At 47.6% G+C, this 25869-nt stretch overlaps 1 protein-coding gene across 2 annotated transcripts; it reads left to right on the forward strand.

Annotated features, from left to right (window-relative positions):
* Window positions 1–907: 907 nt before the first annotated feature.
* Window positions 908–25482, forward strand: LOC310667084 (V-set and immunoglobulin domain-containing protein 8-like). 2 transcript variants are annotated; one of them, XM_083418786.1, is made up of 8 exons: window positions 908–987; window positions 6248–6487; window positions 16446–16624; window positions 18221–18422; window positions 19992–20156; window positions 20537–20659; window positions 22015–22243; window positions 24618–25482. In XM_083418786.1, exons 2-8 carry the CDS (start codon window positions 6439–6441, stop codon window positions 25093–25095), a joined length of 1425 nt encoding a protein of 474 aa, XP_083274912.1. In that variant the 5' UTR covers window positions 908–987; window positions 6248–6438; the 3' UTR covers window positions 25096–25482. The 2 variants fall into 2 exon arrangements, with proteins under 2 accessions (XP_083274912.1, XP_083274911.1); XM_083418785.1 differs by lacking the exons at window positions 908–987; window positions 6248–6487 and adding an exon at window positions 10245–11737.
* The last annotated feature ends 387 nt before the right edge of the window (window positions 25483–25869 follow it).

Below are 25869 nucleotides of genomic sequence, written 5' to 3' on the forward strand. Positions count from 1 at the left end.
GCAGTGGGTTACATGAAATGGGGGAGGATGTTGAGAATTCCATTCCTCCCGAGCTGCAGTTGTGTGGGATTGTTACATGTCACATGTCTGTTTACATTCCAGCACTGATTTTTAGAGTCTTGTGAGGGGACATGGAGATACGCTGTTCCGTTTTTGTATAGCTTTTGCTTTTGCAGTTCTCTCTCCAAGGAAGAAAGACAGAGAGAGAAGCCATGTTTTCTTTGTTCTGTTACGTTTGATTTAATTTGCAATAAATTAGGCTTAGATGTTACTCCTCACGGCTGAGCTTCTGTTTTGAACTCTGCTAATCGTGTCCTCATGTCCCTTGATATGGGCCACATCAGCGTGCCAGGAGACTGGAGTGATGAATCCCGGGCGACGCTGCTTTGAAGGGGAGGCATCAGGCCTTGGCATTACCACCCATCAATATATACACATTGTAAATTAATTAATTAACTGTAAAAAGCCCGGGGGGGTTTGCAAACTCCACATGCAGTCTGCTCTGGCCTATCTTTCTGAGCTGTTGAGAGGAGCACTGAGACCAAAGACCTTATGATTACATATGCCGAAGCGCAATATACATGTGAATAGTGATTAGTACGAGTCCTTTCCCCACGAAAACTTTTGAAACCAAGGGAGGCACCCGAGCCTCGTAAACTTTATAGAAACATTCGCCACACGCTCGCCAGATCTGGTTTTGCCGTTTGGTGAAAATGAGGGATGTCCCACAAAATGCCTAGTGCCTTAGCAAGGCACCCTGCCCTGCGATGAATCCAAACATTCGTTTCCTTTGCTCGCTCTCATAAATTACATCTGGGTTTAGTTTGGAGGACGAGTCACCGCCAATTAGCTCCGGGCTGTCAAACTCTAATTGAAAGGTGCAGGGCGTTGTCTGTGCCCAGGTTGCCTTCCTTCCCTTCCTGATGCTGGATGATAGAAAGCGGAGAGGCAGGGCCCGGATGCGCGGTCGGAGAGGCGTGGAACAAGGTACCGTTTGGGAGAGAGGCTGATCTGGGCTGGGCTGGCATGTGGGCGCTAGAGACCTTCCAGGTATCTTGAGTATCTGACTCCCATCAGCCCCAACCAGCACTGCCCAATAGTGAGGGAGGATGGGAGTCAGCAACATCTGCAGCTGTGGTTCTCAAAGTGGTTGGTACCGTTCCTTGATCTGGGATGCGGGTGGCTCTGTGGTCTAAACCACTCAGCCTTTGGGCTTGTTGATCAGAAGGTCGGCGGTTCGAATCCCCGCGACGGGGTGAGCTCCCGTTGCTCAGTCCCAGCTCCTGCCAACCTAGCAGTTCGAAAGCACGTCAAAGTGCAAGTAGATAAATAGGTACCACTCCGGCGGGAAGGTAAACGGCGTTTCCATGTGCTGCTCTGATTCGCCAGAAGCGGCTTAGTCATGCTGGCCACATGACCCTGAAGCTGTCTGCGGGCAAACGCCGGCTCCCTCGGCCTGTAAAGTGAGATGAGCACCGCAACCCCAGAGTCATTTGCGACTGGACTTAACTGTCAGGGGTCCCTTTACCTTTACCACCCCTTGTAGGGGGACTGAGAGTACCTAGAGGCGCAGTAAGAAGCAAGGAGGCGGCAGTGGGGGGCTGGAGTTGGGCCCCTCCCAGCACGTTTATTCCTGGTTTACAATGAACCAGGCTAGAGCCTAGAGCAGTGTTTCCCAGCTCTGGGTCTCCAGCTCTTGTTGGACTGCAGCTCCCATCATCCCTGACCACAGGTCCTGCTAGCTAGGGATGATGGGAGTTGTAGTCCAGCCGGAGACCCAAGTTTAGGAAACCCTGGCCCAGAGAGAAACACCTTCCTCATCTCTTATTTAAGGCTTTATTGCTCTTAATGCTTTCAAAGCTATTTCCTTTGGTCACGTTTGTATGTATTTATGACTCTGAGTTGTCACTAATCACAATTATCGGGAATATGTATTGGTTTTCTTAGTAGTTACCGCACATCTGTGGTAGGTGAAGGGCTGTGCATGTTTGGGAAGCCACTCATGTATAAAGATTACATGCTGTCAATTTCCTTCACCCTCGCATCTTCATTCGTGGGAGTGCTGAATTTTACTGTGTTGTTATCTTCTTTAGCTGGTCGTGCAAACCACTATTCTGCACAATGCCTTTTATAGGATAGAGTAGTGGGCATTATGGGTGGAATCAAGGGGGCAGAGGTTCGAAAACATTTGGAAACCACTGACCTGGAGGCTGACAGGCTCCCCAGCCTTGTGCAAGCAGATGGATACTAAGAGTCTGGGACAACCTGTATTGCAGCTTCAGATTGCAGATTGCTCTTTCATTCCACCACCAAATAATTCACTGGACACCGTACCTTCAGTAATATACTTTATTGCACAGCCTTCTCCCTTTTGTTAGCTCTCCACCAGCAAGGATTTTGGCCCCATCCTGTTCTACACATTTAAAGCACTATCATGCCACATTCAACAGCCATGGCTCCCCACAAAGAATCCTGGGAGTTGTAGTTTGTTGAGGATGCTGGGAGTTGTTGAGAGAGCCCCATTCCGCTCAGATGATGAAGGAATGTGGCATCACAAATTTCTTTATTTACAGCAAATTAAAACAGCAAAACATGGCTGGGGTGACCAGCGTCTCTCACACACGTCTTCTCTGTCAGAGAGCAGAGAACAAAGAGCAAAACCCAAAAGCACACAGAACGGAAGTTCTCTAGTCTGAGTTCCGTTCCTACACTTACAGTGTTATGGAATGTAAACAGAGGATTGCATGATCCTGCGATGAGAGACTGAAATACTAACACAAACATCCATTGTAATAGGGAAATTTGCTTTGTAAAAGTATGTATATTGGGCAAAATTGCACAGAAAAATGGGCACAGCAGGAGCAATTCACACAAAAACGCTGATGACTTTCATGAATGTACCCCCTCAGTGAGTTCCTACGTCTAGCTCTAAACAGAGAGTTTTGGGTGGTGATACTTTGGTTTTTCTAATAACAGACAGTGGTGGGTGGTTTAGATTGAAGGCAGCCTGATCCTATCTCTTTGCCGCCTCAGAAGTTTGTCCCAACTGGGTTGTAGCTTTCCTCGCTTAATTATTCTGTGGCCTGATCTTAACAAGGTGTTAAGGGTGTGGCGGTTTTCTTCTTGCATCTATATCGGTTTCAGTGTGTTGCTGTCACAACGAACCAAAAACGTTAAAAAGGTGGCCAGCCATATCATAGAATCATCGTTGGAAGGGACCCTGAGGGTCATCTAGTCCAACCCCCTGCAATGCAGGTATCCTACCCACAACTGTCCCTGGGTGGGCTCAAACCATCAACCTTCTGGTTAACAGCCAGATGCACTGACCCACTGACTGGGCCTTCTTACTGCTCCAGTACTAAAAAATTGCTGATGAACCCATCAGTTTAAAAATTAGGGTTGATTAATATCTGGGTGATTAATCACTTAGCTTAATTCACTCAAGCCAGGCCCCACCTGCCTTACACTGGACACCATATATGACATTGTGTGTAGGCAAAGACTTGCTTGGACCATGGTGGGAGATTGCAAAGTCCTCTGCCCTGTGTTCTTGTAAGCATCAACCATCAACTGGATCCCTGAGGCTTGCAGTAGAGCTGTGCGTGGCAGCGCCAGCGACCAGCACAATGCCATGCAATGAAATAACAAGCCTTATTCCTGCACTGCCGGAGGTTCGACTAGATGAGCCTTGGTGGTCCCTTCCAACTCTACAATTCTATGATACCCACCTGTCAAGCTGGACCCATGGGGGTGGAGGTTTAAGCATTGTTGTTGTTTTAATGTGCGCTTCCCCTTTGGTGAAAGTGTCAGCGAAACTGTTTGGGGTAGCTGCCACCTAGCAGCCACCGTTCTGGCCTGCTCTCGTTCCCTACAAGGAGTGCTGCAGATGTTCCACCGTGACCCCAGGGCATTATGGAAGGGTGATGTTAGATACCGTGAGGCAGTTCCTGTGAAGGGCCCAAGATGATGGGTGGGTGTTACTTGGATGGTTTTACAAAAGGATTCGACAAATTAATGGAAGACCTGCAGGTGTGGAGGACTCCCTGGTCTTGAACGGGGTAACTGTGCCCCTGAAGGACCAGGTGCGCATCCTGGGAGTCCTTTTGGACTCACAGCTGTCCATGGAGGCGCAGGTTAATTCTGCGTCCAGGGCGGCTGTCTACCAGCTCCATCTGGTACGCAGGCTGAGACCCTACCTGCCCACAGACTGTCTCGCCAGAGTGGTGCATGCTCTGGTTATCTCCTGCTTGGACTACTGCAATGAGCTCTACGTGGGGCTACCTTTGAAGGTGACCTGGAAACTTCAATTAATCCAGAATACGGCAGCTAGACTGGCATCCCTTTTCTTGCGAGGAATCCTATTCGGAATAAGGGAATTTTCCTTTAAGAAAGGGAAACGGTGACAGCTATGTAGATTGGTGACTGGGAGTGGCCACCGGGACCACATAACACCAATCCTGAAAGACCTACATTGGCTCCCAGTACATTTCCGGGCACAATTCAAAGTGTTGGTGCTGACCTTTAAAGCCCTAAACGGCCTCGGTCCAGTATATCTGAAGGAGCGTCTCCACCCCTTTTGTTCAACCCAGACACTGAGGTCCAGCTCCGAGGGCCTTCTGGCGGTTCCCTTCCTGTGAGAAGTGAGGTTACAGGGAACCAGGCAGAAGGCCTTCTTGGTAGTGGCACCTGCCCTGTGGAACGCCCTCCCATCAGATGTCAAAGAAATAAACAACTATCTGGCTTTTAGAAGACATCGGAAGGCAGCCCTGTTTAGGGAAACTTTTAATATTTGATGAATTATTGTATTTTAATATTTTACTGGAAGCCACCCAGAGTAGCTGGGGAAACCCAGTCAGATGGGTGGGGTACAAATAATAAATTACTACAGTGGTGCCTCGCAAGACGAAATTAATTCGTTCTGCGAGTTTTTTCGTCTTGTGAATTTTTTCGTCTTGCGAAACACCACTGTGCATTGATGGTTTCCCATAGGAATGCATTGACGGTTTTTTTTAAAAAGGCGCAAGACGTTTCGTCTTGCGAAGCAAGCCCATAGGGAAATCCGTCTTGCGAAGCAACTCAAAAAACGAAAAACTCTTTCGTCTTGCGAGTTTTTCGTTTTGTGAGACATTCGTCTTGCGAGGTACCACTGTATTACTATTATTACTGTTACTGTTACTGTTACTGTTGTTACTGTTACTATTCCTCTGCCACACACTGCCGGAGTCGCCGGCCAGTCCCTGACATTGCTGCACTCAGGCCCTGATTTCAGGCTTCCCAGAGGCAACTGTGAGAACAGGATGCTGGACTAGATGGGCCATGGGCCTGATCAGCAGGGTTGTTTTTATGGGGTGCAGTGCAAACACAGCAGCAAGGAGCACGCTGACCCCCACCCCACTGCTGCATCACCCGTCTCCCTCCCGGGAATAAGCAGTGCCTCACCTGCCAGGAAGCTAGTGATGCTGTTCTGCCCTACCTGGTGAGCAACTTCTATGTCCATTTGGAATTAACTATGGTTTGTCTTTGCATCCAAACCTCGTGCTTTAGGGAAACCAGCCAGGATCCTAGACAGTGGCTTGAAGCTGGTTTGATTCTGAGCCAGAATTAAGACCAGCGATGCTTGAATGGACATTTTGTAAGCAAATTGACTTTATTCGCACTTCCTGGACTATTTCACAGGTCAAAATACAATCCTCTTATCCGAATATTGCTGTATATGCAGCTCAAAAACATACTAAAATGTGTGTTTTAGATTAAAAACATGCTCATCTCTTAGGTAAAAATGTGTGAAGGAAAATTTGGAATTCCGTGCTTAAAAAATAATAATCAAACAAATTGCAGAATGGAGGGGAAATGTTGTACAAGCGTGCTTGGATCACAGGGCAGCAAGCTCATTGTATATTAATTGCACAATACATCAAAATAAAGGAAAAGCTCCCTTCCTCAAGTGCCCTATGCCACATCCTGGATCCAAAGCCTAGCAGCAAATAGCTCTGTGGTTTTCTTTGCAACATATTATTTAGGATAATTTCAAAAATAAATAAATAAAAGACCTGAGAAAACTGAACGGACTTGCCCTAAAGTTTAGGCGTGTGGATCCCAGCAAGAGACCTGACTTGCACACATCCTTGGTTGTGTGTGTGTGTGTGTGTGTTTGGCAACCTCTCAGATGAAAGTGTGACCTAATTGTTAAGTGTGCATTGCAATTACTTCAAAGGAAACTGGGATGGGTCACTGGCTCCTTTTACAGAGTTTGGAGGCCCTCAGTCACCTGCTGCAAGTCAACCCAAAGGAATCCTGACAGCGCAGACTAAGTGAGCCCAGGAGAAGATTTGACACCCGTCTCCAGATCATCAGTTGACAGACTCTGCCTGCCTTGGAGCCTGCAACAAGCCTCTTCAGCAGCCGCTCTTCACAGAAGCCCAGCTTCATTTTTTTGCAATGCCAGGGAACAAGGATTTTCGATCCCTCGTCTTCTGCGTGATGCTAGGTAAGGCTACATTTCTTTCTTTCTTTCTTTCTTTCTTTCTTTCTTTCTTTCTTTCTTTCTTTCTTTCTTTCTTTCTTTCTTTCTTTCTGCATTTAATTTCTGTGTTGTAAAAGTGACAAAGAAGAGGTGAGCACAAACTAAAGGGCAATAGCCCACGAGAGAACCCAATATTTTATATTGTTGTATGATGAAGAAAAAGAGTGTTGCCTTTGATGAGAGGCAGTGTGGTGTAGTGGCTAGAGGGAGTCTCAGGTCCAAATCCCCATTCTGGTGGCCCAGCCTAACCTACCTCACAGGGTTGTTGTGAGGCTAAATGTACACCACCAGGAGAATCTTTAAGCAGAGAGGGGAGGAAATGTTTTTTTTTAAAGCACAATTTAGTATACATGTGTGCAGTCATTAATTTTTTTACAATGCCATCATTTTTAATTGAAAGGATTGTATTCAATTTATTCTGTTTTATCATCATAATAAAAATGCAGGCAGGAAAGATTTAAATAAATTTAAATAAATATATAAATAAATGCAGAAAAAAGCAGCAATACTAATCATTAAAAGCCTTGGAGAAGAAAAAGAGCCAAAGGACATCTGTAATGTGGTTATCCAGAGTAGCCTGGCAACCACATCCTAGGACAGCGGTGCCACCACTGAAAAGTAGGGCGGTTCATAAAAAACTTTTTTTTGAAAATGCCTGCCCCAAAGGTCTTATCTTACTACACTAGGGATTATATAGCTATATCTGAAATTTCATGCATATCAGTTAATATCTTGACCCTCCTCCATGAAAATAGCTCTTTACTTGGCTGTTTTCCTATGTCGTGAAGGCTGAAATTTCAATTCAGTGGAGCAGGGTCAAGATATGAACTGATATGCATGAAATTTCAGATATAGCTATATAATCCCCAGTGTGGCAAGATAGGACCTTTGGAGCAGGCATTAAAAAAAAAAGTTTTTTTATGAACCGCCCTAGTAAAAAGGCCCTGCCTGTCCCAGTCACCATTCAGCTAACTAATAATGGCTGTGCCAACAATAGGGGAAAAGGTTGCTCTTGAAAAAGTGTGGGGCTTTGCACAGATAAAAAGCCCCCTGCCTGCAAGCTAAATTTTAATATCAATTCAGTTTATAAAAATAAATCGTGGTCTTTTCCAACTCTACATTTTTATAATTCTATGTCTTTGGGGGGACTTAAAAAAAGAGAGGAAGCCATGAGCTCATGAACGCCCCAGCCTCATTTTATGTGGCTCCTGAGGCTGCCCCATTCTTCCATCCCGCCAGAGTTTCTCCCTTCTTGTTCATTTCCTCCTTATTTACCTGGTTTTTGCAAGCATTTCCCCCTCTTGCCACGTGAAAGTGTTAGAATGGGCAGCGTTTTATTTGATGATAAGTTGTACCTAAGTTCTACTCAGAGTAGACCTGTTGAAAGTAATGAACCTGTTAGTTGTGCTCATTAACTTCAGTGGGTTTACTCTGAGTAGGACCAGCATTGACGACAACCTAATAGCAATGTAACATTATTATTATTATTATTAGTAGTAGTAGTAGTAGTAGTAGTAATTGTTGTTGTTATCTTCCTCCGGGTTATATGGCTTGTGGGTGGGAAAAAATCCCAACCAGCTGTCTGAAAACAAACTGGTAGACTTCTATATTGTTTGTGTGTCAGAAGGGACTTACTTTGTTTTCCAGAACAGCAGCTGTGTTGTAATAAACTATTATTATTAACTTTATATTCTACCCTTCCCCACAAAGGAGCCCTGGTGGGTGGGTGGTATCCATGATATCCGTTTGAAAGCAAACCCAATGAGACTTCCTGCTGAGCAGATCTGCATAAGATTGGGAACTCCCCTTCTGAGATTGTCTTCCTTCAGTTTTCATCATGGCATTCCAGATTAGTTGAACAAGTACATCTGTCCCTGGCTCTGCCCATTATTGGCTTTGCTCTCCCTATCCTCAGTTTCCCTGCAAAATGCCCCGCACCCCAATTTGCCTCCTCTTCTAATCTAAGCAAATGGAATTGTACATCCTCTAATGTTTCTTGCAGCTGGGAACTGAACAGTAAGTGGTTTAAGTCATGGGAAAAATGTGAGTTTCTTGAGGAAGGAAGGCAGGAGAAAGAGGTGTTTGGGGAAGATTGCCAAGGATGCTGCCTGCTTGAGATTGACCCCAATTTCGCACCCCTTAATTTGGGCAAACAAGTGGAAGATGTCCACGACTTGCTGCTAATTATAATAGTGTTGCATGCCACCCCAATCTCAAAGCGGTGCGAGATTTCAGGGCTTCCAGGCGCTTTCTGAGGGTTCATGTTTCCTTTTGGAATGACGCACAGCAGAGACTGTGGTGTCTTTATGATATATGGTTTATTTACACATATATGCAACCTGAGCATACGGTGGAGGGGTTCACAGCATTAACACCTCAAAAGGGTCTTGTTTTTCCCATAGCCACAACCTTGGATTCAAACAAGGGGGTCCCGCCCATTTGCTGTCTTGCACCGAGCCCCTTAATCCCTCTCAATGGCTCTTCACCAGGAGGCTAGTTTATCTAATCCAAGATTTAGAAGCCTTGATTAAGTTCTATCACTTTCTGGATCCAGGGATTAGAGGGGCTTGGCACCCAGTTTAACACTCCTAGCTCTACCCCCTCCCGACTACCCCACTATAACACTACCCCCTCCCCAAGAACATCTGTTCCTAGATGTATAAACAAACAGCCAAGTACAGCTTCCCTGCGGAAAAATAACAGGCAAGTTAGCAAAGGCATTAGAACACCCGTCATCAAAAACTAATAATATAACACAATTACCGGTACACTATTAATCCAACACCAGGAGAGTAACAGTTTATTTCTTTCATGCAAGTTCCAGTCCATCAGGATCTCTTAAGGCCTCCCTCTTTCTCCTTGGTGCACACTCCCAGTCAATTCTGCATCCCAAAGCAGCTTACCCAGTCTCCCACATTTGGCAGCCCCAAAATAATGGGTTTCCAAGATGTTTAAGCCAGGATGCAAGCCTTAGTACTAGAGCTTCATTACCCTTGCTCATCTTTTTCCTGGTGCTACTACAATTCCTAAAAACCATTAAACAGTTTCCAGCATGCAAAAATAACAGCATTTAAATAATAATAATAATAATAATAAATGCTAAAATTTGCAGGAAGAATCCCTGCAGCCAATAAGCAGTCCCAGTACAGCAACCCCACCTCCACACCATGCAGTTGTCTACATTACTCTTTTCCTTGGGATTTCACAAAGGTCTCAGTAGATCAACAGCTACTTCGAGGCTCAAATCACAGCATCAGTCTTTTAGGAGCCCTTCAGTTTCACTTCGGCTCACCTCAGGTTGCGGATCAGGGGCTCCAGACTCACACTCGAGTCCCAAAACAGTCTCTGCAGCTGCAAGCAGGGCTTCAAGACCCAACTCTAGGAGCACATCTGCTTCCTCACCGGCACACTTCCTCTTGCTGCCCCTGGGCCCATCCACTTCATCCCCTGCCTCAAACTGCAAATCCAAGTCCTGGCACAAGTCCTTATAGTCAGGATCAGGTGGCTCAGTCCACCCAAAATGGCAGCCAGGAATCCCACCACCTCTGCTTACTTCCAACATCTCTTAAATGCTTCACAGGCCCAAAGAAAGGAAAATAACCCTCACAGTGACTCTTGCCCCCAAAACTCATGGGACCCTGGATGACCCTGGCTGCCCACCCACACTTACTTAAGGGCTGCACCCAGATTACTTAAGGGCTGCACCCAGTATAGGGACTGGTTCCCACCCCACAATGCCATATTGGGGCACCCAAGGGTCAAAATCATTGAGGGGTTTATCTCGCCCAATTCAGCAGGAGCCAGCTGCATGCACATAGGCCTCGAGCTTTTCCTCCACCAAGAAAAACGCCATCATTTCCTCAGGTGCTGGCTGCTCCTCCTACATGTTCACACTCACCTCCAATTCCTCCTGCGCCCCGTTCCCCACAGCAGCTCCAAGGAATGGAGAAATCAAGCAGCTTCAGCTCCTCAGCTCTAGCCTGCTCACCTTTCTCTGAGGCACCATCTTCCCTCTGGCCTTCAGCTACTGACTGCATCTGTTTGCTGCCCAAATCCTTCAGCTGCCCACCCACACTCTGGAAACTCCACTTCTGACACCACAGTGTTGCACACCACCCCAAATTCTGAGTGGTGTGAGATTCCAGGGGGTCCAGGCACTTACCCAGGGTTCATGTTTTCCACAGAGGAGACTGTGGTGTCTTTGGGATATATGGTTTATTTATGCATATGTGCAACCTGAGCCTACGGTGGAGGGGTTCACAGCATTAATACCCCAAAAGGGTCTTGTTTCTCCCATAGCTACAAATTTGGATTCAAACAGAAATCAAACACTGGTCTCAATTGTTGCTTTGACTCTCTCCAGCTTGCTGCTTTACCTCTAGGTCACATCACTGCTACCTCTGCTCCAAACTCTGGGTTTTTCCATTGAGGGAGGGGCCCCCACCCATTTGCCGTCTCGCACTGAACCCCTGAATTCCCCTTAATGGCTCATCACCCAGGCAATCGCCTCAGCAGGCGGCTAGCCTGGCTATTCCAAGCCTTAGAAATCTGTATTAAATTCTAACACTTGCTAGATTAGGGGGGTCTGGCACCCATCTTAAAACCCAAAATCTTAACAATAGTTAGAAGCAAAGGCTCCTGGTTCAGAACGGAGTCTGAGTCATAAGGGGCAGAGAAAGTGCAGAGCCATTTCCCCCTCATCCTTGCAGAGATCTCACTGATCTCTACCAGCAAAGGAGTTTCAAAATGGCTGCAATATTACCCACTGGCGGGATGTGCTGTAGCCACTGACGCCACCAGCTCAGTGACCTTTGCTGTTGCTTCCTCATACTTCAATAGGAACGGAGGAAGCTACATCCTACTGAGTCAGTCCACACTAGGCCACCCACTCCAGTATTCTCCACACTGATGGGCAGGGGCCTGTCCAGGATTTCTCTCCCCGGCCCAACCTGCCACGGATTCACCTTCTGCATTCAAAGCAGTTGCTCTGCCACAGATCTATGTCAATGCAAACACAGGGAGATGGGTGGGGATGGTGGACCGGCCGGAGGGTGACTGAGCAAAACAGTGGCCGAGCAGGTGGTCTGGTTGAGGAATACCAGACTGCTGCTCTTTGTGAAATGCCGCCTGAGGCAAGAGATTCAACCCGTCTAATGGGAGGGCCGGCCCAGCCCACAAAGCTAGCTGTCTGCATGGATTTTGCTCCCACCAGCTGTATGTGAGGGCCACGAACATGGAGAGGTTTAAAAGAGGATTGGACAAATTCATGGGAGATCAGGCTATGAGACTCCACAATGCCTGCGTTCTGCCTTCACTGTCAGAGGCGATATACCCTCTGAATACTAGTAGTTGGGAGCTGCATGTGGAGAGAGGGTTGTTACAGTCTTTATGCCCCACTTGTGGGCTTCTCAGAGGCATCTCACTGACCACTGTGGCCAACAGGATGCTAGATTAGATTGGCCTTTCGGCCTGATCTAGCAGGGCAGATCTTGTGTACTTGAACCTCCCTCCCATCAATGGTTTATCATTATAATGATCATTTTAGGTGTTGACAATGCTTTTGAGTGGAACTCCTCATGCGGAACTCCGATTCCTAAACTGGTTTCCCATTTGGGGAAACGCACAAGATTACGCCCTTTTCTTTACTCAATTCCTCAATCTACAGGAACCGTGATTTCCTGGAGACAAGGGCGAGAAAATCAGGGTTGTTCCAAGTAAACAAGGACTGTTGGAGGGTATCCCATAATTTTAATTAGATAGAGTTGGGGAACAGGTTTCTGAATGTTTCTAAACTATTATCATACCCGTTTATTATCTTAATCCTAGACAACGATCTCAGTTTTCACAGCAGGTATGACTAAGCACAACAAGCACCAGAGACTCGCTGTGTTTTCAACAAAAGGGTAGGAAATAATCCTAATATCAGGTTAGGGCCATACTGGACTGACAAGGACTGTTCCACAGCCGTTGAAATTGCCTGTTTTGTTTCAGCTATGTTTTGAGCGGTGATTATGATTATGATTATTGTTTTGTATGTGGGGAAGAGAATCAGAGCAGCCACTGCTTTGTTTCCCTTCAGAATGCCCTTTTCTGAGGTGCTTGTTGAACTCTGGATAATTCAAAATGGCTGCCACTTACTGGGTGCTACAGTGGGCAGCAGATGATATATAAATGGGCACCCACACTTTTTTTCCTGAGGAGGAATATTGATACTGCAGCAGCTGTGTTGACTGCCTCTCTAAAGAAAGGGCAGCAACTGAAGGAAGCTTGCTAATAAATTAAATCCCAGTGCACCATTCTATGCAACCTCATTTTTAAACCTGAGTGAGGAGAAAGATTATGACTCCCAATTTGGATAGAGTTCTCCGTATGGCGCAGCAGTCGAAAAGGACCCAAGAAGAGCAAAGGGGCTTACTGTGTCGTGCGAACTAGGGCAAGGTGGCTTAGGGAAATCGAAAAACACAATAAAAGCAGCCATGCATTAAAAGGAAGAAACAGCAGTAAAAGCCAGCAGTAAAACAGTTTAAAAGCAGCTGCACTGAGAAGCATAATAAAACATCATAATAATCAGTGTGGAAAAGCAAAGTAAAAAATAATTATGGTAGGCAAGTAATAAAAATCCAGTCTCTAAAACAGGGGGTGGGAAACTTGTTGTTGGACTAAAGCGCTCATCATCCCTGACCCCAGCAAATGTGTTTTAGACCAGCTGAGGTTTCTGAGGGCTGCCTTTGACGTTTCAAGGGTAGCCCCACAAATTGCTGTTTGTACTTTGTGGTATTTTAATTGTATGGTGCTTTGGTGAGGTTTCTCCACCCCACCCGGCTGCCCCACTTTAAAGGTGGCGCAAGCATATTTTTAAATTTTATTTATAATTTAATATAATATATTATTAATTGCAGCCCACTGTAAGCCTCCTTGAGGATCATTCAGTTGAAAAGCAGAATATAGATCAAATATAAATAAATACAGTGGTGCCTCGCAAGACGAAATTAATTCGTTCTGCGAGTCTCTTCGTCTAGCAGTTTTTTCGTCTTGCGAAGCAACCCTATTAGCGGATTAGCGCTATTAGCGGTTTAGCGGCTATTAGCAGCTATTAGCGGCTATTAGCGGCTATTAAAGGCTTAAGGGATTAGCGGATTAGCTGCTAAAAGGCTATTAGCGGTTTAGCGCCTTAGAAAAAGGGGGTGGGGAGCGAAAAAAAATCTCAAGACTCGCAAGACATTTTCGTCTTGTGAAGCAAGCCCATAGGGAAATTCTTCCTGCGAAGCGCATCGAAAAACGGAAAGCCCTTTCGTCTAGCGGGTTTTCCGTCTTGCGAGGCATTCGTCTTGCGGGGCACCACTGTATAGCAGAAGGCAGGTCCATCAGATATGCTGCTGCTAAATCGTGCATGGCTTGGAATATCCTAAGGAGTCCTTTGAATTGGACTGAGGAAACAAAGAGGGAGTCAGTGGTGCAGTTCAGAACATAAGGAACTTTGCTGCTGTTGTGGTGGGGGTGGTTCCTAAATTTATTACCCACTGTTCACCAGCAGAGTCCCAAGGCAAGTTAAAACTCTTTAAAACCATATGTTGAAAACTTGTCGGCATCCATCTTGTCTCTAGAGACAATGGAAGGCTGTGCCTCCGGGGGCAATGTCAAAGCGTTGGTGAGTTACACCTTTATGGACTGATATGGGAGAAACATGTTTTATTGCAGGTGGGGCAGATGAAAGTTAAAACCAATTACAGTCACAGGACATTATTATTATTAGAAGAGCGCTGCTGGATCAGGCCAAAGACCCACCCAAGTCCAGCATCCTGTTCTCACGGTGGCCAGCCAGTTGCTTCTGGGGAAAAACCCCAAGCATGACATGAGCAACACAGCTCTCCTCCATCTTATGGTTTCCAACAACTGGTTCTCAAATGTATATAGGTGTCTGTCCCCTTCCCCCCACTTAGGTGGGGGTTAAGTTCCAGGCCCCCGCACTCATAAGCGAAAATCGCGTAAGTGGAGCACACCCTCTAAAAAGCCTCTAAATGCCCGTTTTCCCCTGCTCTCCAGCTCTTTTTCCTGCTTGCTCTCCACACAACTCTCTCTTCAACTAGAGCTGAAGCTCTGGGGTTGGCTGGGGTAAACAAAGCCGCGCTTCACCTCCGGTCTCTTTGGGGCTTCCTTCGCCCTCAACGGCATCCTCTTTGGGCTGCAGGGAGGGTCTCCTGGCGAGTCATGGGGGCTCTCCAGCTCTCTCCCACCATCTCCTGGTTTGAATCTCTTTATTTATATCCTGGAGCCATGCATATACACGGACGTGCGTAAGTTTATTGCACGTAAGTGTAGGAACGCCTGTACTGCCTCTGAAGGAGGGTAGTAGCCTTATTCTCTGTGATCCGTCTAATGGAGCGGGTGGTTGCTGAACAACTCCAGGCACGCCTGGAGGATGCAGACCATTTGGATCCCTTCCCATGGGGATTCAGGCCTCACCATGGGACTGAAACTGCCTTGGTCGCGCTGGTTGATGATCTCCAGCAGGCTAGGGACAAAAGTGAGAGCTGTTTCCTGGTTCTGCTGGATCTCTCAGCAGCTTTTGATACAATCGACCATAACATCCTTCTGGACTGTCTAGAGGAGCTGGGAGCTAGGGGCACTGTTATACTGTGGTTCCGCTCCTTCCTTCTGGGCCGTGTCCAGAAAGTGGGGGGGGGGATGAGTGTTCAGACCCCTGGGCCCTCACTTGTGGGGTGCCTCAGGGTTCTGTCCTCTCCCCCATGCTTTTTAACATCTACATGAAGCCACTGGGAGAGATCATCAGGGGATTTGGGCTGGGTGTCCATCAATATGCGGATGATACCCAGCTCTACCTCTCTTTTAAATAGGAAACAGTGAAGGCAGTGAAGGTCCTGTGTGAGTGCCTGGAGGCGGTTGGAGGATGGATGGTGGCTAATGGATTGAGGTTGAATCCTGACAAGACAGAAGTACTGTTCTTGGGGGACAGGGGGCCGGCTGGTGTGGAAATCTCCCTGGTCCTGAATGGGGTAACTGTGCCCCTGAAGGACCAGGTGCGCAGCCTGGGCGTCATTTTGGACTCACAGCTGTCCATGGAGGCGCAGGTCAGTTCTGTATCCAGGGCAGCTGTCTACCAGCTCCATCTGGTACGCCAGCTGAGACCCTACCTGCCTGCGGACTGTCTTGCCAGAGTGGTGCATGCTACTGCAATGCGCTCTACGTGGGGCTACCTTTGAAGGTGACCCGGAAACTACAACTAATCCAGAATGCGGCAGCTAGACTGGTGACTGGGAGCAGCTGCCGAGACCACATAACACCGGTTCTGAAAGACCTACATTGGCTCCCAGTATGTTTCCGAGCACAATTCAAAGTGTTGTTGCTGACCTTTAAAGCCCTAAATGGCCTCGACCCAGTATACTTGAAGGAGCGTCTCCACCCCCATCATTCTGCTCAGACACTGAGGTCCAATGCCAAAGGCCTTCTGGCAGGTTTTTCACTGTGAGAAGCAGAGCTACAGGGAACCAGGCAGAGGGCCTTCTTGGTAGTGGCACCTGCCTTGTGGAACGCCCTCCCATCTGATGTCAAAGAGATAAACAATTACCTGACATTTAGAAGACATCTGAAGGCAGACCTGTTTAGGGAAGTTTTTAATGTGTGACATTTTAATGTATTTTTAATCTTTGTTGGAAGCCGCCCAAAGTGGCTGGGCTGCTCAATATTATCAGTGTAGATATTATGTTCAGTAGTATGTTTGAATGTTGAATGTGTAAGTGTTATGTCTAGAAACAATGGATAAAACAAACACTATTAGTTGTACTGTACTGCTGGATAAGTGTTTAACGGTTATTGTATTTGCTTAAAAACCAATAAAAATTTGGTGGTTTTTTTAATTTAAAAAAGACCTGGTTTAATGTGCTATGTGGCTCTTTGCTTTTAGTTTCCTGTTTTGCTGTGAGGATCAAGGAAAAGGGGCAGGATTTCATCTACCTTCCCAAAGGGGAGTCGGTCAAGCTGGGCTGCCCATTTGCATCAGACCCGGAAGACGACACACCGGACAATGGCTGGGACATTGAATGGAAGCAAGTGAAGCCAGGTCCACATCCCCAGGATTACCCGGTGAGTTTGTGGTTTTCAAACCCTGTGTCCCTGTCTCCCTCAGCATCCCTCAGCATCTAGTGATTGCTGAGACTTCTGGTAGGGTGATCGTGGGTTCTGCTTCAGCGAGGACAGCCCTCTTATTTGAAGGCATCTGCTACTTCAGGGGTCACCAATTTGGGGGGGGGGGCTGTCGGCACACTTAGAATCCCCATCCAGAGTGGCTGGGGCAACTCAGTCAGATGGGTGGAGTATAATAATAATTATTATTATAATTATTATTTTGAGGAAGTGTCGTGGGCGTCAGTCACAAAATGGCTGACTGAGCAGGAAGAGCACTGTGGATTTTTGAGGGGATATTTATTCAGCCTTTTCATGGGTGCCATGTTGGAGTCTCCTGCTCTTTTTGAAGAGTTACCTGGTCCAAGCCCAGCATAAACATAAAAAAGGGAGAACAGGGGCGCTGAAGATGCTTATTGACAGCATCTGGGCGGCAGACTGAGCCGGCAAACCATTCACCTGGTCACAGTCTTTCCCGCTGGTGTGAGATGGATTGTGTTTCTGTTTACAGTTTAGTAATTTAGTTGCATCTATAAATAGAAATTGGGGGGCGTGGGTGGCACTGTGGGTTAAACCACAGAGCCTAGGACTTGCCAGTCAGAAGGTCGGCGGTTCGAATGCCCGCGACGGGGTGAGCTCCCGTTGCTCGGTCCCTGCTCCTGCCAACCTAGCAGTTTGAAAGCACCTCAAAGTAGATAAGTGCAAGTAGATAAATAGGTACCGCTCCAGTGGGAAGGTAAACGGCATTTCCGTGTGCTGCTCTGGATCACCAGAAGCGGCTTAGTCGTGCTGGCCGCATGACCCGGAAGCTGTACGCCGGCTCCCTCGACCAATAAAGCGAGATGAGCACCGCAACCCCAGAGTCGGTCACGACTGGACCTAATGGTCAGGGGTCCCTTTACCTTTACCTGTAAATAGAAATTAGCATATACAAGCTTTATGCAGATTTATGCCCTCCGTTTTCGCAATGCGTAAGTCTGCCATCTCGAGAAAGAGAGGAATGCCTTAGCGTTGAGATCCCTGCATTGGTAGGAGAGCATTGCAGGCCGAGCCAACATGGCAAGTCAGAAATAAACCCCACAGAGTTCCATGGGTCCTGCTCCCAAGAAATGTGCCCACAAGCAGAACCTGAGACTGGTTTGGTTGTCTCCAGAGAGCTGTGTTTTCTGCAATCCTGTCACCATGCAGGGAGTAGAAGAGAGCCTCTGCCCCCAGTTAAATAGCAATAATACTAAATAATTAAGCGAAATCCCGTGTCCCTAAGGAATTGTTCTCTCCCACCTGCACAAAATATGCAAATGATGGGCATTTGCATGACTTACTTTAGTTTGCCATTTTTACTAGTTTGAATAAAAGATTCTGGTTGAGCTAGGCTAGGTCAGCTGCTAAAACTATTACTCAGCACACTCCTCTGGCTTCAGAGATTTCTGTGGGCATTGCTGATGTCAAAACATAACTTTTCCGTCAAAAGGACTAGCATCAAAAAATGCACAAAGCTCCACTCTCCTCTGTCCAATGTGTTTTCCATCAACCTCTCCTTGTCTGATTCCTCACAAGCTCCTGGGTTACCACGATAACCGTGTCATCTACCCTGGACCTCCTGATCTCCAGCAGAGGGTGGGTTTCATCTCTCCAGATCCCAGCCTGTATGATGCCTCCATGCAACTGCGTGACGTGCAGATCACTGACTCAGCCACATACGAGTGCAAGGTGAAGAAGACCACAGAAGCCAGCCACAAAGTGACCATCACTGTGCAAGGTGGACCTCATCTCTTGTGCCATTCTTGGGGTGATGGTGGGGTTAAGACTGTAGCCTTAAGCATGTTTCAGAGGGCAGGTCCTCATCTTTTAATGCAAGGGTGGGAAAAGGCCTGAGGGCGACATTCCTTCCAGGACAGCCTTTCAAGGGCCACCACCAGTGGTGTGGGGGGCCAGAGGCAATAGTGGGCAGAGCAATGAATGCAATTTTTATCTAGCTTCCAAACACACACCTCTCTTTCCTCAGTCCAGGCAGGCATTGGGTTGTATCCAATGCTAGTCTTGCTCAGAGCAGACCCACTGAAATCAATGGACCCAAGTTGAATGCAAGCATAGTTCAGTTGGTTGCAGCATGGTGCTGATAACGCCAAGGTTTCAGGTTCGATCCCCATATGTGACAGCTTCGTGTTGGGTCCCTTCCAACTCTACAAATCTATTATTCTAAATGGGTCATGTTTGTTAATTTCAATGGGTCTACTCTGAGTAGGACTAGCAGGGGATGCAACCCTAAATCAGAGTTCAAGAACACATTCCTGCTCCGCAAAAGCCCTTGGTGTGCAAAGTAGGGCCAGGGAGGGAGAAAGCTGAGAGTGAGCTAGCAAAGCCTGAAAGGCCACAGCTGGCCCCTAGACTTGGGGTTCCCCTTCTTTGAATGAATAGGTAGCATCGAACCAGGTGAGGAGTGCAAATTATATGCAGGAGGGATGGGGGGAGAGAAGTGACTAGAAATTGTAGTACCCACAGCACTCATCAAAAGTCCATATATGCCCACTGTTATGGAAAAAATGGGGGGTTGATTTTGCTGCCCAACTCTCCAAGGGACTGAGTCCCCTAAGTCCATGATGGGTCAGAGATGAATGGATGGAGGCAGGATGCAGGGGAAGCAAGGCAGATCTTTATTTTTCTGTTGCAACAGAGTTCCCTCACCTCCTTGTAAGGAGGTAAGATAGGAGGTAAAGGTGCAGGAACCTTTAAAGACCTTTGAAATTGCCCAACCCCGTAGCCAAAGACCACCCTAAAAGCATCATACATACATCACAAGAGGTGGTCTACAACATAAATCCTGTCTGCCAGGGTACCTGATAATGGTCACTGATGGCATTTCCTGGGCAGGCTGACCATTCCATTGAGATTGTAAATACTTTAGTTCCTGAATCTCTTATTTACAAACTTCAACCTATTGACAGTTTGCTCAGTTTAACAGAAACTTGGATTTGCGGGAAGGGAGTAAGCCCCCTAGATTCCAGGCAGTTTTGTTGACGGGATTTGCAACAAGCGAAAAGACAATTGGAAAGCTTTTCCCCGTTTCCTTCCATCTACTGCAGAGGAATATTTGAGGTCATTTTGGGAGAGTCACAATAGCTTTTGGGGATTGCTCTGTTTGCCAAAATGTGAGGTTTTTCTCAAGGAATATTTCCTAATATTTTGAAGGGTGAGAGATGGGTTTCCGTGGAGTGTATTTTGTCTACTATCATGTGCACCCTTAAAAGTTTATGACGCTCGCTGATCTAGAAAGGTTGGTGGCTCCCTGCCGTAGTAGGAAACTGACGTCTTCTCTCTGCCAATCTAGAAAGACCCCTACTCCCGCAATGCTCGATAATTGGTGAGATAGCCTATGGGGCGGATGTCACGCTGCGCTGCTTCACTTCCACGGGCTCACCGCCCCTCACCTACCAGTGGTCCATGACGCACGGACATCAATTCAGGGACTGGATGCCCCCCGGAGGATCAATGGGTGAGTGATGACAACAGTGGGGCCAGGGGGAGGAAAACTATAGGGCAGGCATGTCCAAAGTTCGTTTCAGGGGCCTAATATCCAGCCCACCAGTCAGTTTAATCCGGCCCCTGTGGCAGTTTATTTCCTGGGGTAAAATCCTAAAACCCTCAACAACTTCAGTCCTAAAAGTAGTTCAAAAACTTCAATCCTAAGAAAAGGTCAACAACTTTGGTCGGCCCCCACAGCCCTTCACGTCATCTAATCTGGCCCTCTTTGAAAAAAGTTTGGACACCCCTGCTATAGGGGCATCCTCGGCTTAGGAGAGGATCAGGCTCTCTGGACTTTCTCAGAAGCATTCCAATTAACCAGCCCTTCACACTCTCGTTTCTGCTAAGCAGGCTCTGTCCCTGGAGACCTCCACATCAGGGATTTGTGCGAAGACCACGTGGGTACCTACCAGTGCAGTGTGCGGAATAACGTTGGCGTGGCCTATTGCTCCGTGGACATCTACTTTGGCGGAGGTAAGCGAGGGCGGGGTTTGTCACTAAGGCAACTTATCCAGACAAAGCTGGCACAGGTATGTGGGAGAGTGAATGGGGGGGGGGCATTTTTGTTCAGCACTACTTTCCCTGTTTTTTTGGGGGGGTGTCCATTTGAAAACAGGGCTGCACACACCCCATACCCCACCAGTTTCATAGCTGCTCAAACGTGTTGTTTTATTACATTTTTATTGCAATTTATTAAATTTTATTACATGTTTTGTTTTTAAAGTTGGGCTTTTGGGGTGTTTGTTTTAATGAACATTTATGTAAACCATTTTGAGGGGGGTTTGTTTGTTTGTTTAGCAGTATATAAATCCCGCTAAATAACTAATAAACATGAAAGGGGTCCTAGGAGAAGCGGCAGGTATTTTATTTACTTTTGTAGAAAATTGATTCATGGGAATGTTAGGTGATGATGAGATAGCCTCCCAGAGGGGCTGTCCAAAATCTCACAAGATCTCTTTTGAGATCTCAGAGGGCCCACTGTTAAGTTGTGGGCGAACATAGCAGACGACACAGCGATTCTTCCAAAGCAGCTCTTTATTGTAAGCTGGAACAGAACTAACTGAGGAGCTCAGTCAGCCTGCTTATATAGAGCTCCAGAATAATGTAACTGTTGCCATTTTCTAAAACTATCCAATCACTGAACGTCACTTTTCGATCCTTCATTTGCATACAAACTATCCAATCACTGAACGTCACATTTCGATCCTTCATTTGCATAACTATCTACAGTATCCCCCTGCTGGCCCAGGGTGAGAACTTCAGTACATAACACCCACAATATCTTGTAGGAGCCCCACAGAGTTCTTTGCGCAACCTTCCCATAGCCAGGTAAGCAAGGCGGAAGGCTTATAGCCTCTTTCTGCAGCAACAAAACCTGGGAAGGTCATGCAAGATCTCGTAGGGTCTTCACAAGATCCCGGACAGCACCTTCCAACTGTTTCCTCTCCCCTTTGCTCTTCATTCATTCATTTCCCCACCACCACACAAAACTGTAATCTCGCAAGTAAATCAGGCTTAAATAGCGCATCTACTGTAATACAATGGTACCTTGATTCTCGAACTTAATCCATTCCAGAAGTTGGTTCGACTCCCGAAACTGCTCGAAAACCAAGGTGCGGCTTCCGATTGGCTGCAGAGGCTTCCTGCACTCAAGCAGAAGCCGCGTCAGACGTTCGGCTTCCAAAAAAACTTTTTCAGACTGGAGCACTTGCTTCTGGGTTTGCGGGGTTCGGGAGCTGATCTGTTCAGCAACTAAGCCATTCGAGAACCAAGGTACCCCTGTACTAGGGAGCAAGGGAAAAAGTCACTGAAGAGGCCTTTCATTGCAGGTTACCAAAGAGGTTTGATCATCGCGGGATCCGTCATCATCCCCCTCCTGGCCCTGGCCCTGATCATCGGGGGGATCATCTGGTGCTGTTCATGCTGCTGCGGGAAAGGCTGGTGTAGCGGTTGCCCAGGTTGCTACTGCGGGAAGGATTATTGCTGGGACTGCTGCTGTTCCGGCTGCGCTCAGGAGCCGAAGCAGGAATACCAGGAGACCAAAGCCAGCGAGATCTGGTGAGTATTGTAGCCCAAGGCAGGGGCGAGACTAGGCTTTATTTCACCTGGGTCAAAGACCCCATTTGGCAGCCCCCCCCCATGCATATTTGCATACATACACACAGGCTGAGAGCCTCAAGGGCGCCTCCCAGAGGCTTCTCCCGGGGCAAAAAACCCCACCAGCGCCCATAGTTAAAAAGGTAAAGGTACCCCTGCCCGTACGGGCCAGTCTTGACAGACTCTAGGGTTGTGCGCCCATCTCACTCAAGAGGCCGGGAGCCAGCGCTGTCCGGAAACATTTCCGGGTCACGTGGCCAGCGTGACATCGCTGCTCTGGCGAGCCAGAGCCGCACACGGAAACGCTGTTTACCTTCCTGCTAGTAAGCGGTCCCTATTTATCTACTTGCACCTGGGAGTGCTTTCGAACTGCTAGGTTGGCAGGCGCTGGGACCGAACAACAGGAGCACACCCCGCCGCGGGGATTCGAACCGCCGACCTTTCGATCGGCAAGCCCTAGGCGCTGAGGCTTTTACCCACAGCGCCACCCGCGTCCCATCCAGCTCCCATAGTTAGGGCTCTGCAAACTCCAGAGAATTGCAGACATCACAGGATGGCTGTGATTTGGTTCATGAATTGTTTTGGGAAGTGCAAAGTGGGCCAGTTCACTCTTTAAAAGCAAACAGAATCAAATTTCGTCTCCATTCTCACATCTCAAAAGGAAGGGTTGGAATAAGTGGGGGCGTCGGAGAAGAATTACACACAATAATTTCTAAAAGCAAGCCAGGGGAGTAGAAGAAAAGGGGAAGGACTTCCGAGGTTAATCAGAGCAAAAGAATGAATATGAAACACACACACACAAAAAAACCCAAGCAGGGAATTCAGGAGTAAACAAATGAATTTTATGAGTAATTGTTAATGGACTGCTCTGAGCATGGGAAGAGCAGGCTATGAGTTCCTAAATCAACTGTAATGGTTTTGTGCTCCTCCCTTCTCCAAGCAGTTAGAGGAAATAATTAAGAGGCTCAATTTCCTTGTGCAGAGAAAGAAATGGGCACTTGTAATGGCTTCATAATGCACGGATATTACAGATTATTCACAAATATACAGGTCCGGTAGGTAGGTTCCTTCCCAGGACAGGCAGTGCTGGTATTCAAAGCAACACCTGCCCCTAGGACTCATATTCAGGGTAGCAAAACAATAACCTAGTTAACTTATGGAACTCCCTGCCACAAGATGTGGTTTGCAGAAGTGTGTGTTGGAGGCAAGGAGCAGAGCCTCAATGGTAGAGGATCTGCTCTGCATGCAGAAGGTGCCTGCTCAATCCCCAGGATCTATAGGTAAGGCTGGGAATGTCCCCTGCCTGAAACCCCAGACAGCTGCTGCCAATCAGTGTAGGCAATATTGCGCTAGATGGGCCAATGGTCTCATTCAGTATATATTTATTGCTATTGATTTCACAACATTGTATATACTGCTTGATTGTAAGAAGCACATTACAAAAAGAGCAAAATATTCAAATTACTGCAAAGAAACAGGCATTTAAATATATTTTATTAAATTTCTACAAATTTCACATAAACCTTTCAATACATAATAATTTTTCCTTTTGTTTTATCGGGTTCCCATTCCATTTTCCGTGGTGTTTTTTATTCCACCCCTTTGCTGCACTCTGTTGTCGCTCTTGTATACCAGAACCTTAATTACAATAACCTCCAGTTCTTTCTGTGGCTCGTGGTTCAAATCCTGCTTGCGAACTCATCATGTTACAATATTTCTTTAAGTAATCCAAAAAAGGCTTCCATTCTTCCATAAGACTGCCGTCGTTAAGTTCTCTTATTTTCTGTTAAATTTGCTGATTCAGCATAGTCCATCACTTTACTGTGAGGCAAGCGTTTAAAACATTCAGAAGGAAGAACTGAGATAAACAATAAGCTAAAACAGGGGTAGGTAACCTAAGGCCTGGGTACCGGATGCGGCCCAGTCGCCTTCTCAATCCGGCCCGCAGACGGTCTGGGAAGCAGCGTGTTTTTACAAGAGTAGAATGTGTGCTTTTATTTAAAATGCATCTCTGGGTTATTTGTGGGGCATAGGAATTCATTAATCCCCCCCCCCCGGCCAAATATAGTCTGGCCCACCACATGGTCTGAGGGGTGGTAGACCAGCCCACAGCTGAAAAAGGTTGCTGACCCCTGAGGTAAAACCAGATTCTTTAAAGCAGCCTCCTTTGTGCCCACTCTCATGAAATGGAACATTGCTGGCCGATTGGAACGCTTGTCAGGATGAAAGCCCCTGTGCTGCAACATTTTGTTGCAGGAGACACACGTTTCACCTAACCCTGAGCTGATTTGTGATTGTCCCCCTGCCTCCCCCCCCCCAATCCTGTTTCTTGCAGTGTGGATGCCGATGCTCCTCCAAGCAGACCGTGCAGCCAGGCGTTCAGTCGCGCAAGCAGCCTCCATTCCCTGCTTGGCGGCTACCAGACGCGGACTGGCCAGTACCAGTGCCGCAAGTACGCCTCCCCCATCGTTCAGGTGAAGATGACGTCTCCCCCCGACAGCGACGTGAGCGTCGTCCTGGCCCCCGAAATCCCGTCTCCCCCCAGCTCGGAGCAAGGAGATGTTTCTGAGCACTACTACCCCACTAAAGGGAAGGATGCTTATCCCGCAGCAATCGACTCCGTTCCCGGATACGTCAAGGGGGAGAACTACAAAGGCTCCAGTCCGAGGCATCAGATCTACTCCGAGCCGCAGAAGTTCTCCACGCCCGCCTCGGATCCCGGCTGCATCCGCTGGCAGGATGGAAACACCAGGCCCTACAAGGGCACCGTAGTCATGATGCGATCTGCAAGCAAAGAAGGGCTCTTGATATGAGGCAAATGCCGGGCGGAGGGGAGCGGGGTGGGACAGGGAATGTTGATGCACCATGGGTGCTGGGGATAGGTATTGCCGACTTCTCATTCGGAGCTGGAGATCAAACTCATCAGCCGGCCTCCCATCTTCATGTATGTTTACAAGTACCAGCCGCTGTTGGGATCTGTCTGTGTGCCGCCGTCCCGTGTGGTGAATCACAGAACTGCAGGTCGTGGGGTTCCCCATCAAGAACCTTCTGGTACTGCTCTGATTCTGCCCACCCAGGCCAGCTGTTGGATCCTTTAGGGCAGGAAGGAGTGCAAAGATGCTTCCTGTCCCAGCTGAGCCTTGAACAATGAGGACCTCCTGAGCATCCTTGGCTATTCTTTGGTCTTGACTTCTGGCTTCCTCCTCAGTGGCGTAGCGTGGAGGGTGCAGGGGGGGCCGGCCGCACCGGGCGCAACATCTGGGGGAGGGACAGTGCAGCAGGTTAGGGGGCGCAAATTACTTGCCTTGCCCCGGGTGCTGACAACCCACGCAACGCCACTGTTCCTCCTCCATTCCCTGATTTGACATTTGGTCCTGACCTCTGGCTTTCTCCTTGACCCCCATCTCCTGATTCAACCTTTGGTCCTCACCTCTGGCTTGCTCCTTGACTTCGTCTCCCGATTTGACCTTTGGCCTTGACCTTTGGCTTGCTCCTTGACCCCGTCTCCTCATTTCCCCTTCTTTGGTCTTGATTACTGGCTTGTCCTATGACTTTTGGTTCCTGGCTCACCTTAGACACTTGCCTGC

Source organism: Podarcis tiliguerta (assembly GCF_965153285.1).
Source record: "Podarcis tiliguerta genome assembly, chromosome: 16".
NCBI lineage: Eukaryota > Metazoa > Chordata > Lepidosauria > Squamata > Lacertidae > Podarcis > Podarcis tiliguerta.

Bases quoted from the DNA above. Each gene is read 5' to 3' on its own strand.
- LOC310667084 (XM_083418785.1), top strand. From the start codon at position 11,524: ATGTCAATGCAAACACAGGGAGATGGGTGGGGATGGTGGACCGGCCGG. The intron at 18,423-19,991 runs GTGGACCTCATC...CTGCCAATCTAG, and splicing joins AGTGACCATCACTGTGCAAG to AAAGACCCCTACTCCCGCAA. The intron at 20,157-20,536 runs GTGAGTGATGAC...TCTGCTAAGCAG, and splicing joins GCCCCCCGGAGGATCAATGG to GCTCTGTCCCTGGAGACCTC.